Here is a 12,795-nt window from a genome sequence, read left to right on the forward strand (position 1 = left end):
ACGTTTTTCCTCGGGACTGAGCTCCCTAGTCCTGAAGACATAAAATCCCTATTAGTTGACAGTAGCTGGGATTTCGGGCCGATCGTCTGTGCCTTATGATCGCTGCCAATGTTAAAGATCTAAGAATAATAATACTGGGCGTAACGTGGCAGTAAACATTACCATAGTTAGTTGAAGTCTTGTTGTGGTGATTAAGTAATTTCATGCCCACGAAAGAGGCTACCTACAACTCCACTTCTCAGGAGACACACACACACACACACACACACACACACACACACACACACACACACACAATCTATATATACACTATTGGCCATTAAAATTGCTACACACGAAGATGACTTAATACAGACGCAAAAATTAACCACAGGAAGAAGATGCTGTGATATGCAAATGATTAGGTTTTCAGAGCATTACACACATCTTTGGCGTCAGTGGCGACACCTACAACGTGCTGACATGACTAAAGTTTCGAAGCGATTTCTCATATACAAACAGCAACCGAAGGGCGTTGCCTGGTGAAGCGTTGTTATGCCTCGTGTAAGAGGAGAAATGCGTACCATCATGTTTCCGAATTTGATAAAGGTCAGATTGTAGCCTATCGCGATTGCGGTTTATTGTAACGTGACATTGCTGCTTGCTTTGGTTGAGATCCAATGACTGTTAGCAGAATATGAAATCTGTGGGTTCAGGAGGGTAATACGGAACGCCGTGCTGGATCCCAACGGCCTCGTATCACTAGCAATAGAGATGACAGGCATCTTATCCGTATAGCTGTAACGCGTTGTGCAGCCACGTCTCGATCCTGAGGAAACAGACGGGGACGTTTGCAAGACAACAACCATCTGCACGAACAGTTCGACGACGTTTGCAGCAGCATGGACTATCAGCTCGGAGACCATGGCTGCGGTTACCCTTGACGCTGCATCACAGATGGGAGCTCCTGCAATGGTGTACGAATGGCAAAAAGTCATTCCTTCGGGTGAATGCAGGTTCTGTTTACAGCATCATGATGGTCGCATCCGTGTTTGGCGACATCGCGGTGAACGCACATTGGAAGCGTGTATTCGTCATCGCCCTACTGGCGTATCACCAGGCGCGATGGTATGGTGTTCCATTGGTTACACGTCTCTGTCACTTCTTCGCATTGATGCCACTTTGAACAGTGGACATTACATTTCAGATGTGTTAAGACCCGTGGCTTTACCCTTCATTCGATGCCTGTGAAACCCTACATTTCAGCAGGGTAATGGACGACCGTACGTTGCAGGTCCTGAACGGGCCTTTCTGGATACAGAAAATGTTCGACTGCTGCCCTAGCCAACACATTCACCAGATCTCTCACCAATTGAAAACGTCTGTTCAATGGTGGCCGAGCAACTGGTTCGTCACAATACTCCAGTCACTAGTCTTGATGAACTGTGGTATCGTGTTGAAGCTGCATGGGCAGCTGTACCTATACACGCGATCCAAGCTCTGCTTGACTCAATGCCCAGGCGTATCAAGGCCGTTATTACGGGCAGAGGTGGTTGTTCTGGGTACCGATTTCTCAGAATCGGGAAAATGTAATCTCATGTAGCTCTAGTATAATATATTTGTCCAATGAGTACCCGTTTATTATCTGCATTTCTTGTTGGTGTAGCAATTTTAATGGCCAGTAGTGTAGTTAAAGTTCTGCTGTATTTAAAAAATTGGTGGTTAAGTAAATCCATGCCCACGAAAGAAGTTACCTACAACTCCAGTTCTGAGGACGGACACACACACACACACACACACACACACACACACACACACACACACACACACACACACACACACTTATCTATCTGTCTGTCTTTCTTTCTTTCTTTGGCACCGAGCTGGAAAGGTGAAAGCTCCATCAGAGTAGCGTAATGTACTCACCCCTATCGACAGCAAGTGGATTGGCAACGAATCGGTGCGGGTCTCTGCCACCTACATAGCCAGCCGCCAGGTTGCGCCCAGCCACCAGCACCTCCCCTGCGTCACCAGCCAGCACCGGCCGGAACTGAGTGTCCACCACATACACCAAAGTGTTGTCCACTGGAACACCTGCAGATCAGATACCGCCGCTCTGTAAACACCACAACACACAAGCTGTTTTGTTGATGCATATTCCATCCACACTTCAGTCTTCATCTTGTGATGCTAGTCAGTTTCGGTGCTTTATGGCTTGAAGTTACCGAGACAGAAGCCGATGGTATAGCACTATTTGAATAATCCCCCTGGGAGTACAACCATTCTGGGTATTGTAACATTGCAAGGCGTATGGTTCCTGAATGTTTTGCAAGTCCAAAGTGCTCCAATGTGTTGGGAAAGACTGTGTGATTCATGCATCTGGGGCTTTGGGGGAGGGGGCAGATACAGGGAACCTGTTGGGGAAAGGGTTGGAGGAGGGAGGCAGGTGAAGGAGGGGGAGAGCGTGACACTTGTATCGATTAGGAGTAGGTTTACTTTAAGTAACTGTGTATCCACAATTTATTAAGTGTGCAGTCTGTTGTTTGAACTCTATGTATGGCAAGATAACTAGAGTTTTATAAGGTATATATGAAAAAAGGAAAAGAATATCTTTAAATTTTAAATTATTGTAATATGAATATGTTTATGAAAGTATGTTAAAAACTGGTTCATGCTTAGGGCACTTATATTTGTAACATGTAAACTCTGTGGGGATGTCTCTCCACAACGGAAGTGGCATGGCGCGATGTAAAAGGTGGGTTTTGCGGCCGAACTGAGCGGCTCCTTTGTGTGAACGGCACGCAGTGTGTGGCTAGCTTTAGTACGGTACTCCTCGATGGTGCTAAGAGGCAATTGGAAGTTGCATTAGAAGAGATTTACCTCTGATTTGGATCTTGCTATTACTTGGTATTCACGGAATAATGGAATTGCTCTAATATGTTGAAAATCTGACGCCAAGAACAGATTTTATACAGCATTCATCCACCAAGAGCCGTGAGTACAGTTTGCCGCCAATTTGTCTGTCTCTAACCTTCGCCACCGCTTCACAGACTTCATAGATTGTTACATAACGCGTATTGGCATGGATTAGTTAATGTGTGTTTCAATAATGACATAAAACCGCAATTCGTGTACGAAACCGGAACTTCAATCCTGATCATAGACTTACACAGGCTCCTCCGCTAAGCACTACTAAAACTGAGTATCCTCATTTAAATTAACGATTCTGGAATTCATGTATTTAAAAGTGACTTTTTGTCTGAAGTAGAAGGAGTAGCAAAAGTTAAAGTAAGAGTAAAATTTAAATCATTTGTTTATGGACTACTCCAAACGAAGTGGTTAAGATAGGGAGTTCAAGTACAAAAATTTAAAGATCAATTAATAGGAAAGTGAGAACCTTAATTATTTTAAAGCTAAAACCATAAAAGTGAAGTTTGATAGGCTTTTGCTGAAGTATCCTTAGTTTATAATGAAATGTAGTTTTGTAGGATTACAATGCAAGACTGTGTAAATATTTTTACCAAGAATACCTGCTTCACAGGTGATTAAAGTACAAGTACGTATAAATCTTTAATGAACCAATTTGCAGTAGTACTATTTGAAATTATGCACATTTTCAAAGATTGTGTAGTTTTGGTTCCATCATGAATGGTTCCTTTCGAAGTTAATTAAACTTAGTGTTGTATTTTATTGCCTTGCAAATTAATTTAAGTGAATGATTAGCTTTTAGAGAGTTTTTACTTTTGCAATCAAAGAACCTTGGCTAGTGAAACAATACCAGTTTATGCAATACCAGTTTATGCAATACCAGTTTATGCAATACCAGTTTATGCAATACCAGTTTATGCAATACCAGTTTATGCAATACCAGTTTATGCAATACCAGTTTATGCAATACCAGTTTATGCAATACCAGTTTATGCAATACCAGTTTATGCAATACCAGTTTATGCAATACCAGTTTATGCAATACCAGTTTATGCAATACCAGTTTATGCAATACCAGTTTATGCAATACCAGTTTATGCAATACCAGTTTATGCAATACCAGTTTATGCAATAAGCAATCTTTGTTTTGATCACTGCAATATCAGATCTCAGTCAGAGAACCGCCAGGCCGATTCGTAACAATCGTGATGACATTCAAGTTCAAATTTAATGGAATACAGCTGTTTTGCAAAGTATGTAACTGTGTAGAAGCTTCTTGAACCAACAGAACATGCGACAAAACTTTTTCACTTGTGTTTATAAACAGAGGCTAGTAAGGTCAGGAGAAGAAGGGTAAATAGTAACTGGGCAGTGATTATTTATAACAGGCATTTCTATTCGATTAGGAGCAAAATAGTCTCAACTTCCATGACAAATTCAGCACAAAATAAAGAGGAAATATGATCGTTTGCGTTTATATTCAATTTGTATTGCTTAAGTTACCAAGTTTAAGCAATGCGATATAAAAGTAACTTTTCCTCTTTTTTATTTTAGTGTGAGTTAGGGATTTTAGATGAATGCATAGGCGAATCCAGGGGGATTGGGGCGCGCTGTGAGGCTGCAGCACCCTCTCGTCTCCCCCCCGGAACTTTGTTTCTTCTTAATCTAAAATACATGAATTCTTTGCAAAATAATTTTCAGACTTAACAGTCCCGAAAATTTTAACACATTAGGAAAACGTCTTGCTTTACTCTAGAGTGTTTAGAGATGGCCCTGTGGGGAAAAAAAAAAAATTCTACAAGCTCAGCTCCCCTTCCCCCTTAGACCAAAATCCTGTATTCGATTCTGGATGAATATGATTGGTGACAGCGTTGCCGCTTTGGATGTACCAGCCGATGTGTACTTAGAGGAGCCTGTATTACCTATGGGGACCTTGTCGAAGAGCTGCAGGTCCATTTCCGAGCGCAGCAGGTGGTAGGTGACGTCACCCATGACCTCGGTGCTGCCGTAGAAGTTGGCTAGCGTGTGCCCGGGGAAGCGGCGGAAGAAGAGCCGCGCCAGCTCGGCGGGGAGGCTCTCGCCACTGCATACCCACAGCCGCAGCTGCGACAGCAGCGCCCCTCGCGGCTGCAGCTCCAAGTACAGCAGCAGCGCGCGCAGAAGCGATGGCACCAGTACCAGGCGGCCCACCTGCGCATGCGTCGTAGTCGAAAAGTAAGCTACATTTCTTTTATGAATCCATAATGAAATCAGGACTTACGAAAGACCTGGATACGTACATCTTAGGAAAATAGGCGTAAGTTATAGGAATAGATCAGTAGTATAATACTGTTAAATCCACCATCCCACCCTGATTGAGTGCAGGGTATAAAACATCTTCAAACGTCTCGCTGTACATGCATGAATGTTAAGTATCTGAAGTTGAGAATGTAAAACCTTTGTGGTTGAACGCAAAACCATACTTATATCCATGTTTCACTAGTTTTGGATTATTCAACAATAGACGAATAAAAGCAAAACGAAAACTAGTAAACAACAAAAGTTTTACCTTTTATATGTCCATGGAAGACCTTTTTGACGAACAGTACATATTTTCTCACAGATATCTATGACTATGATGTCATGTCTCCTAAACTATAGGACTGTGTCGTACAATCATATAATTCTGCAGGTATATTTTGGAGTGTATTTGGATACTGTATGGAGACCGTTGGGAATGGACTTAGTAATAAAGAAGCAGTAACTTAAAATGTCAGGCCTGAAACATGTTTTACTGCATAAACAGCGAAAATGTAGGAAGCAATAAACTTTCATTATATGTCAGCGAGAAAAAGCTTTGTAAACGTATGAAATTGTGGATAAAGTTTGTTGGAAATCGCTACGTGCCCTCACTCTGAACTACTGGACGAAGCGTTATGCTACCTCAAGACTTACAGTTTCTAAATTTAGTACTTGGCGTGTTGTGTTAAACCTTTAACGCAAATTTATTGCGAGAACGTGTATCACTAGAGGGTCCTGGGACTAACAATACAGAGGTATTTTAAAGTATTCTACTTTGTTTTAGAAAGACGTTTCTCCCATTTAACTGTAGATTTGTATTCATTTATTGCACACTATGATTCCGGCCTTATAGCCATTCTCAAGTACAATTTGGAATCTAAAGAAGTGGACGACCTGTCTAAATGACAAGTCATCGTGGAGATAATATTTAGGCAGTCTTGTATATACCAGTCGTATTAAAGGCTGTGACTACATAAATACAGAAGATACGACAAATGGTGCATAGCGAACAAACTGCAATCTGATTATGCTCTTCACGGGTATGATCGTCTTCAGTACACGACATTTCGGCGATCCATCTGGTCGCCATCTTCAGGTGCTATCGCTGAGACAAATCACGCCGGCGTGAGAGCGCAGAATGGGGCGCTCCGCGGCCCTCTTGGACTTCGAAAATTGTCAGGTGATTGGGTGTCACTTGTGTCATACGTCTCTACGCGAGATTTCCACGCTCTTAAACATCCCTAGGTCCACTGTTTCCAATGTAATAGTGAAGTGGAAACGTGAAGGGACACGTACAGCACAAAAGCCTACAGGCGTACGTCGTCTGTGCCGGCCGCGGTGGTCTCGCGGTTCTAGGCGCGCAGTCCGGAACCGTGCGACTGCTACGGTCGCAGGTTCGAATCCTGCCTCGGGCATGGATGTGTGTGATGTCCTTAGGTTAGTTAGGTTTAAGTAGTTCTAAGTTCTAGGGGACTAATGACCACAGCAGTTGAGTCCCATAGTGCTCAGAGCCGTACGTCGTCTGTCGTCTGACACCGACCGCCGACAATTGAAGAGGGTCGTAATGTGTAATAGGCAGTCTTCTACCCAGACCATCACACAGGAATTCCATACTGCATCAGGACCCACTGCAAGTACTATGACAGTTAGGCGGGAGGTGACAAAACTTGGATTTCATGGTCGAGCGGCTACTTACAAGCCACACATCACGCCGGTAAATGCCAAACGACGCCTCGCTTGGTGTAAGGAGCGTAAACACTGGACGATTGTACATTGGAAAAACGTTGTTTGGAGTGACGAATCACCGTACGCAACGTGGCGATCTGATGGCATGGTGCGAGCATAGCGAATGCCCGGTGAATGTCATCTGCCAGCTCGTGTAGTGTCAACAGCAAAATTCGGAGGCAGTGGTGTTATGGTGTGGTCGTCTTTTTCATGGAGGGGGCTTGCACCCCTTGTTTTGCGTGGCACTATCATAGCACAGGGCTACATTGATGTTTTAAGCACCTTTTTGCTTCGGGGGATGACGATTGCATCTTTCAACATGATCGAGCACCTGTCCATAATGCACGGCCTGTGGCGGAGTGGTTACACGACAGTAACATCCATGTAATGGACTGCCCTGCACAGAGCCCTGATTGAATCCTATAGAACAGCTTTGGGATGTTTTGGAACGCCGACTTCGTGCCAGGCCTCACCGACCGACATCGATACCCCTCTTCCGTGCAGTGTTCCGTGAAGAATGGGCTGCCATTCCCCAGGAAACCTTCCAACATTTGATTGAACGTATGCCTGCGAGAGTGCAAGCTGCAATCGAGGGTAAGGGTGGGCCAACACCGTACTTAATTCGAGCGTTACCGATGGAGAGAGCCACGAACTTTTAAATAATGTTCAGCCAGGTGTCGGGATACTTTTGATCACATAGTGTATGTACCTTATTAAGGACTAAACGTAAAATTTATCTTTCATCTGTTCTATCTGTCATATAATAAATTTGTTATTTTCAATTTAAGTTTTTTATCTCAATTGTTCTTTTTTCTGCTCTTTACCAACTCTCATTTTCTCTCTGTTAAGCAAATAAAAATTGATATATTCTCAACAAATATTATTAATGATGCACAATTTTCTACCACCACCACCACTGCCACGGGGGGGGCACAAGATGATACTGTGTACCATATTGCCGACTACAAACACACACACACACAGACACAGACACACACACACACAGACACAGACACAGACACACACACACACACACACACACACACACACACACACACACACACACACACACACACGATTGGCTCAACAAATGTGACTAATAGAACCCAGTATGTTTCATTGGACAGCAAACGTTCTACAGGAACTAAAGTAACATCGGGGATTCCCCATGAAAGCGTAATAGGATCTCACTATACATAACGAATTATCGGATAGGATTAGCAGCACTATAATACTATTCGGTGTCTACGCTATTGTTTGGAGGCAAGTATCGGTGCTGGACGATTGTAAGGAAATCCAGAAACACTAACAAAATTTACGCTTAGACAGATCTTTAAACGTAGAAAAAAAAATCTGATATTACATTTCATTCGTAGATTGTTGGGGAACAGCATTGTAATTGAGTGTAGAAAGTTCATAAGACCACTACATTTGCAAGCTGGTGATTTGATCGTCACTTATCTACGGTTTGTACAGCGAGTATCAGACAGATCTTGATCAGAGATACGGGCGAGGGAGGAAGGGAGAGGAGGTAAGGTAATGGAAGTGTGCGTGTGCCTTGCCTGGTGGTCGTGCAGCAGGAGCGCGAGCCGCTGGGGGTCCTTGGTGACGTGCGCGGGCACGACAACGAGAGCCCGTCCCTCCAGCAGCGGCGCCCACAGCTCGGCCACGTGGTCCACGAAGCTGAGCGCCGTCTTGAAGGCGCACGTCTCGCCCTCCGAGAACGGGAACGTCCGCCACTGCCAGCGCAGGCGGTTCAGCACCGTGGCGTGCGTCAGGCGCACTCCTACAACCACACAGAGGCCGCACACCTCACATTCTGCTATCCGCTCATCGCTCACACCTCTGCACTACCAAAAAATTGTTCAAACTTGTGTGAAATCTTATGGGACTTAACTGCTAAGGTCATCAGTCCCTAAGCTTACACACTACTTAACCTAAAACAAACACACACAGACACCCATGCCCGACGGAGGACTCGAATCTCCGTCGGGACCAGCCGCACAGTCCATGAATGCAGAGCCTAAGACCACTCGGTTAATCCCGCACGGCACAGTAAGTCAAGTAAGAAAGAAACAAACTGTATGCAGCGTGACTCAGAACTGTACGCGCTTCGTGGCAGTAATGTATGCATCAAAATAAAAGTAAAATGCTATGTAAGAAGTTTTGTCTGAAAATGCTTCATTTCCAAGATACGCAGTAGAATAGGGATCGCAAGTACAACACAAAAATTAATTCATCACAGAAAGCAACGACAAGAAGAGACCCGAAATTGAACGCAACTATGTACAGTTCATTTACGCCAGAACATGTTCAACGTGATGCCCAAGGGGACGAAGTCAGTGAAGTGCTCGAAGTATTATCGCTGTCGGAATGTTGCAGTCTCCTTTCACATCATTCTGCACAGTTGCAGCAGCCATTTTCAGTTCGCTACGTTCTACGTCGTAACGCCATACACGAGCTCGTTGAGAAGGCGGCAAAGGTAGAAGTATAGCGGCTTAAGACCCGGAGGCCTGGTGGGCCAGGGATCGGTAACACAGATACTCTCTTGTCTCCGGACTGGAATGAGAGGAGACTGTCGAACATAAACCATAAGTTGGTTGTGTATCAAGTAGGACATCATGAAGCAGACCACCCACTTCAAGTTCGCAAAATTGTCGATACACAGCCAGCCAGGCTCTGTGGAACAACATGGGGTCCGATTAACTGATTGTTCATTATACAACACCAAATACTGCAGAACCAAGTTGATACCCTCTGACGTCTAGGACTGTCTGCAGGTGTTGGCTTCTTCACCTTCTGCAGGTGGAAAGAGTAGAATTGCAGTCTCCGAAGCAGGTGCCACACAGTTCACTCAGGAACCCACATATACGGCGAGCACTTACGGTCTGATCTTCGTCTACCATTTCCAGGATGTTCTCAACTCCCTTGATGTAATACCTACCACAAATGATATTATGCTTTATAACTCGCAAATAAAGCAATTTCAAACATACACATCCATGCCCGAGGGAAGACTCGAACATCCGCCGGGACCAGCCGCGGTTTACACTACTATCTTTTGATCTATGGTTATCACATATTAGAAAATAGAAGAGTAGTTCAGTCCACGACATGACTGTATCGACACAACACCGCAGTGATACGGAAGATCAAGAACATTCATCTTATTAACTCAGTGCTGAAGATCGTTCAGCTACTGTGGAACTCCAGTTAACTTTCTCTGGGTACCAGAACACAGGCATTCAAGAACATGAGTACGCCTAATAGACCGAGATGCAAGGGTCGCTCCGTACCCAACGGGCACTTAGTCAGGATTTCAATAATCTGATCTCATTCCTGATCTTAAATCTAGGACATTCTAAGTAGGCTGTTTAGGTTTTTTTTATTGGTAACGCCGCCGCCACGTAGGGCTCTGTATGAAAATCACTGGCTGTGCTGTGCGCAGTCTGTGTTTAGTTTGCATTGTTGTCTGCCTTTGTAGTGTCGGGCAGTGGCAGCTGGATGCTAACAGCGCGTAGCGTTGCGCAGTTGGAGGTGAGCCGCCAGCAGTGATGGACGTGGGGAGAGAGATGGCGGAGTTTTGAAATTTGTAAGAATTGGTGTCATGAACTGCTATATATATTATGACTAGTGAGGTAAATACATTGTTTGTTCTCTATTAAAATCTTTCATTTGCTAACTATGCCTATCAGTAGTTAGTGCCTTCAGTAGTTTGAATCTTATTTAGCTGGCAGTAGTGGCGCTCGCTGTATTGCAGTAGCTTGAGTAACGAAGATTTTTGGTGAGGTAAGTGATTTGTGAAACGTATAGGTTAATGTTAGTCAGGGCCATTCTTTCGTAGGGATTTTTGGAAGTCAGATTGCGTTGCGCTAAAAATATTGTGAGTCAGTTTAAGCACAGTCTTGTATAAATTTTTCAAAGGGGACGTTTCATATAGACCAGTCGTGTATAATTTTTCTAAGGGAACGTTTCAACATATACAGCATAGAAAGAAGAGAGAATATACACAGTGGCACAGAGGTCGGCCGCCAGTAGACCGTGTCTTACACATTGGACATGCAGTAGTACAGAACGTTCGTCAAAAGAAAGCGCTTCCTTCACAAGTAATATGCGTAGAACAGGCGTCAGAGACTCAACTGCTGATCATATAAATTACACTTTTCGTATGTTATCGCTTACTACATGCAACAGATTAAGCAAAAATTAACACGAATTTTCCCATAGTTTCACGGGCGTGCGGTTCTCGCGCTGCAGTCCGGAACCGCGGGACTGCTACGATCGCAGTTTCGAATCCTGCCTCGGGCATGGGTGTGTGTGATGTCCTTAGGTTAGTTAGGTTTAAGTAGTTCTAAGTTCTAGGGGACTTATGACCTAAGATGTTGAGTCCTACAGTGCTCAGAGCCATTTGAACCCATAGTTTCACAGCTATTCTCGCATCAGAAAAGACAAGTTTACAAAGTCGTTACGGAACTTGAGATTTCAAGCCGCAGATGTAATTGAGTATATTCCCACAGTGAGCTTTTGAACCATCCCGTGGACACTGAGGCAATATTACTATACCCACATAGCACTTAATCTCTATCTCATGGAAGCCATAGTATAGTCAGAAGTTATCGACATACTAGCTGAAAAAAAGGCCGTTTCGCTTGCTCTTTATTTTCATGTGTTTTGTGAGAATAGTCTGTAACATAGTTGCACATTCTGTAACTTTCACTTTTCCTTGAACCGCTGTAGTCTGTTCCAATATTATACTGACACATAGGTCTCGACATCGCCTTTTCTGAGCTAGAACGTATGCCTGCTAGAACAGCTTGATGGGACATTTTCTAACGTCTTTAAAGTTTTAAATAATCCTAGATCGTCCTCCACCAACCTCGGCCATTCAACCCAGTCGCAGACACATCGGCACTCCAATCCTAGCTGCTTCACTGACTTCCCATAAATAATCCGTTGCTGTGATGCCTTCTCTTCACTCCCGCGTCATTGAGCCCACCTCCTGCAGGTTCAATCAGAAACCTTCATGGATGGGGGACGAAACGCTACCATACCACATAACCCTAATGGGGTTGCAGTTTTAGGTTGTTGAGTTGCAGTATCGCGCACAAACAAACCACGCCTATAGAATAAATTAGTGTTTCTCTGCCGTTTTCTTGCCTTTTGTCACCAATGCTCTAAAAGAACAAGATTCATTGCTTCTTACCACAATGTACTGTTATGATTTGTTTTCAGCTACCCCGTGCTCTGTATGTATTCAAATTTGTTTTAATCGCAGATGTAGCACTTTGATGTTATTTATGATGCTGGCTACTTGGTATGCACAGCAAGCATCGTTTCGGTGCTATATTTACAATGTCTGGACTACTACCAGCGTGAGCTTCCACTTGCTGCTGCGAGTGTTACTCTCTGCGCGTCGTGTGGTCAGCTCGTCTGACTGCGATGTACAAATCAAGTGAGCAGCTGTTTAACTTACATCCAATGCTGTGTTTACCTTGAATGTCATTAACAGCTGCTAGGCCATTTATTGATTTCTCGTTACGTAGTTTTTCTTCTCATGGACTGCACTCCGACTGTTTTCTTGCTTTCCTGATACGGAAACTTGTGCTACGGAATGGCTTTGGTTGGAATGTTGCTCCACCGGAGTTTATTTAGCCTAGGATCATTACACTGGTCTGTGGTGATCACTGTATGTTTTATCTACTGCTCCGGAGCTTCTACTGCATAGTTTAAAAAATTTGTGTCTGTGCGAAGAGAGGTTTTGTTTATAAACGAATAGATGTCATATGGCTCTGTTTGGTACAAGCCTTTCTGTTTGACTCCACTTTGGTAGCTCGCGTGACAATTTAGTTACCTTAGAACTTTCCATTTCAGCTAGAGGCAAGG

General features: G+C 43.9%; 1 protein-coding gene across 3 annotated transcripts in view; it reads right to left on the reverse strand.

Moving 5' to 3' along the window:
* LOC126356204 (zwittermicin A synthase ZmaJ) overlaps nt 1–12,795 on the reverse strand; it is a 133,537-nt gene that overhangs the window by 24,756 nt on the left and 95,986 nt on the right. For all 3 annotated transcript variants that reach the window (XM_050007011.1, XM_050007009.1, XM_050007010.1), the window contains exons 5-7: nt 8,475–8,698; nt 4,830–5,097; nt 1,906–2,073 (exon numbers count right to left, since the gene is read on the reverse strand). In XM_050007011.1, the coding sequence (XP_049862968.1) occupies nt 1,906–2,073; nt 4,830–5,097; nt 8,475–8,698 (660 nt within the window). The remainder of the gene's footprint in view (nt 1–1,905; nt 2,074–4,829; nt 5,098–8,474; nt 8,699–12,795) is intronic.

The sequence above is a fragment of the Schistocerca gregaria genome, chromosome 3 (assembly GCF_023897955.1).
Source record: "Schistocerca gregaria isolate iqSchGreg1 chromosome 3, iqSchGreg1.2, whole genome shotgun sequence".
NCBI classification, from domain to species: Eukaryota; Metazoa; Arthropoda; class Insecta; order Orthoptera; family Acrididae; genus Schistocerca; species Schistocerca gregaria.